Here is a 3961-nt window from a genome sequence, read left to right on the forward strand (position 1 = left end):
TACAGTCACAGATACTAGCATTTGACCTTTAAACTTTCCACGCGAGTAGTGGACCCTAAAAATCCCTAGCAGCAATGTTTATGTTGTTGTCATAGTCTGCTGCTCCACAATGTACGACCTACAATTGCGTCATCGTCACCCAATATGTGATTGTCATGCCTATCACGGCCGACTGGTGGCGTTACGGACGATAAAACAGAGGGACCTGATGCTCCACTGAGCTTTTGTGAATAAGGAATGGGAGCACTCTGTTGCCATAGCTACCAGGACATCCGACTCGTCTGATAAAACAAGATGGCGGCGACAGAGCCAGTGCATCTGACAACCATCCTCGTTTTCTTTGCTGGGACGTTACTACAGGTGAGAGTAAACAACATAATCCCCCAAAAGAATTATCAGTTCTAGCTAATAGATGTAGCAGTTTTCAAAGACATCTTCTCTTGATGTGCAATTCTGTGTAAATGGATCCACATGCCAGTTCATTGCAACTGTGTCGTATGCCAATGAACCATTAAAAACACGAATACTACTATACTGACCGACAAGAAGTTGTTACAGCTTATCCTTGATTGTCATAGAAATTTACAGAGTATAAAGAACAACTGTTGCTACGAGAACTATTCATGTACAACTTTTTCTAGTTCATTTAATATAGAGAAACAATATTAGCTAGTTAGCTGAACGTATCATAATATTTACACTCGAGGTTGGAGTAAGAAACACAAAAGCCGTTTACAAGCAATGTTGCCATTGGGTTTAGGTCTTGCCTCTAGTTACCTGCGATTCGTTCTTTAAGTTGATCTAGCCCTCGCTTATCTTGTAAGACACAAAATAAGAAGGAAGTAAGACGAAACACTTCGTCTTGAAGACACTCGTGTTGGGTTACATGATGATCAGTCAGCTATGTTAAGACAACACTTAAGACGCTAACGGGAACTAGAGGTGAACATTTCAGTGGAATTCATCTCCTATAAGTAATTGTAGTTTCTTTATCATATCTAATGTAAACATGGTTTTGGGGTTGTCTTTTTCAGAAAGTCGAAGGAGACGAATATTGCCGGACGTCAAGGGGTGGTCACGTGACGTATTATGCGTAAGCTTTGTTTATAATTTTTTTCAGTATCATTAACAGTGCATAAAAGACTTCTGCGGTGCCCCAAATCTTTACGTTTCATTGGCACCGCAAAAACTTTTTAAAAAATTGAAAAAAGGCCACTTAACGATTTTGAGTTATAGGAGCTATTGAGCGCACCTAAAAGAAAGTGACGTGACACAAAACCTGGCCACACGCATTGATGCGTTAGGTTGCGGTCGTATAGTGTTTCTGTTAGGTATGCAAGAATCCTTCTGCCATGACTGTGCCATTGTGTACACATTTAGATGCGGTGAAAGAATACCTATGGTGCATTGCGACGATTAACGATGAGGAATTTGCATCTCCACAGTGATATCAAAATAGACGTTCCGCTGTAGTACATTCAAAAACCGCTAGGGGGGGTAACCGAAGCACCTCCTTTGCCTAGCCGACATCAACTACCATGCCCGACACTATACAGATTTATTCATACCTTCTGGATTCATGCATAAAACAACAAAATACAATAAAATAACCATCGAGTATATTCATAACCTACTAGGTAAAGAAAACACTGTATTTTGCTAAAGAGGATAAAAAAGGCGGAAAATTATCCTGAATTCTCTCTCTCTCTCTCTCTCTCTCAGTCAGTCTTTACAGATAATGAATCTGCACAAAGGAAGTAACAGCAATGAAGACTACAGTACAAATATACAATAAAATACAGAATAATGCTCAGTCAGCCAACACATAGGCTGAATTTCCTGAACTACACTGATAAGAATTAAGAAACATGTCTAGCATTTTACGTGGTCAAGTATTACCTCACAAAAAAACAACAACTGCTTATTGGTTCAATGATAACAATATTCAACATTTATTGGGATGAATAGGTATGGGGTACATATACATGTTTTTCTTTTCGCTGCATGCGTAGCCCGGTGGTTAAGCTAAGGGCACAACCCGCCATACGTGCAGATACGTGCTGTCTACGTGCCAAAACGTGGGCGATCTTTTGGGATCCTTAAGTGGTAAGCACCGCCTCCGTACGAACTTGTAGGGAATCCGACGGATGTTGGAGCACGCAGACACGCCGTAGAACTTGACGTGCGGGCAAAACTTTGTGTGCCATCGGGTTGCGGATTCGCCCCTCGTACGTATCAGTACGGGCGACCTGCTTGCCCTGTACAGTCTGAACGTTTTCAGAAATACCTGGCGGACGTGGCCTCCAAAAAATGAACGGACAAATTACAGGTACGGCGGGTTGTGCCCTTAGCTTTAACGGCCTTACAACTATAACGTCTCAAAGCATGTTTTTTATCATTTTTTATTTTGTCTTAGTTGTTTCGGGTATTGCTGTGACGGGGTCTGGTGGGAGGAACAATGCTGTGTCATCATTACACAACTCTGGTATTTCTGGTAAGTAGAATATAGTTTTTTTTCTATGTTTAGTTTGTAAGACAAACAGCTGGTATTTGGCACTGTACGTGTGGTTAGGCCATGTTGATTTGATTACATGGCCTAACCATGTAACCATTTGATTACTTGACTTCATATAGGAACCCCAATACTGATGCGAGCGCGGGAATAAAAAATACCGACATTTTTTCAGTCGTTTGATGAAAAGCAAACTTCTGGACACACCTGACAAGACATCAACATTTCCCACACCCTTTATAATTAAGTTTAGCTCATGTTGCAAAGTTGCAGTTTTTAAAAATACTTTAAGCCATATCATTTAACGGAGTGTGTGTGTTTGTGTGTCCGGATATTTGTGGTCAGCATAACACAAGAACCTCTTAATGGATTAAAATGATATTTAGTATGTGGGTAGGGGTTGGGAAGACGAAGGCCAAGGGTCGATTTTTGCCCCCCCCCCCCTGGTGTGAAATTTGTACTACAGAAGAACTTCGAATTTTTGTATCTTTTGATATAGACATGCTATGATGGTCTTGCTTTTTTCCACTATAGGATCGGGCTATTCACCGGCGCTGTGATCCTACTAGCCTTAGTGTCCCTTCTTTGTTGGAGGCTGAAGAGAAAAGCACGTGTGGAGGTTTCGACGACTACGGACGTTGTAGACTCAGATACAGGTGGGTGCGATGTCAGCACTAGTGATTGCATTAAATATTAATTTTACTTGAGCTAGTTTAACTGTAATATCCAACTTTAAAAGTTAGACTCAACCAAATTTTCGACTGAACAGCACCAGTCTTTGTCAAGGAATGAACAATCAATTGTTGTCGTGACGCCACGTTCTGCCGATAAAGCACGTGACTCAGTAACGATGGGCGCCATAGACTTCCTGCAACTTATGATCCACTGCTCACTGAGTCACGTGTTTTGTCTGTAAGCGTGACGTCACGGCGGCAGTGGATTGTTTAATCCTTGACAAAGGCTGTTCAGTCGAATATTTGGGTGAGTCCGATTTTTGTGTTGGATATTACAATTAATTACTAGCTCAAGAAAGACTTTTACCAGCACTGGTGAACGTTCAAGTTATCACAAGTATAATCTGGATATTAACATGTTTTTTTTTTAATCTACAACGAAGGTATTTATAAAATATATCGATATTTCTGTGAACGTCTGTCACCTTCCTCATATCATACTGGTTTTATGTCAATGTTTATTACCTACCTTTAGTTATTACACATTATATGTGTGCCAATACATTACTATATATCACCATCTTACTTACATTTGCGTTTCAATTATGATTAGTTGATAATAATAACCTGTCAATGTGTTCAATTTATTTTACAAAGTAACCCTATATTTCTACCACCTAGATCTCCGAAACAGAGCTGCAATTCCAACCAACCAACAAGCGCACTTCATCCAGCCCCCTCCATACGACCCGAAAAACTACTATAACGATCCGCC

The 3961-nt window shown here is 40.5% G+C and overlaps 1 protein-coding gene across 1 annotated transcript in view; it reads left to right on the plus strand.

The window, feature by feature from the left end:
- Positions 1–204: 204 nt before the first annotated feature.
- The window catches only part of LOC118424903, a 3886-nt gene continuing 129 nt past the window's right edge, over positions 205–3961 (plus strand). Inside the window, exons 1-5 of the mRNA XM_035833710.1 lie at positions 205–360; positions 1035–1093; positions 2417–2494; positions 3047–3168; positions 3868–3958. Of these exons, the coding sequence (XP_035689603.1) occupies positions 295–360; positions 1035–1093; positions 2417–2494; positions 3047–3168; positions 3868–3958 (416 nt within the window). The 5' untranslated portion in view covers positions 205–294. The remainder of the gene's footprint in view (positions 361–1034; positions 1094–2416; positions 2495–3046; positions 3169–3867; positions 3959–3961) is intronic.

Source organism: Branchiostoma floridae, chromosome 10 (assembly GCF_000003815.2).
Source record: "Branchiostoma floridae strain S238N-H82 chromosome 10, Bfl_VNyyK, whole genome shotgun sequence".
In the NCBI taxonomy this organism is placed as follows: Eukaryota; Metazoa; Chordata; class Leptocardii; order Amphioxiformes; family Branchiostomatidae; genus Branchiostoma; species Branchiostoma floridae.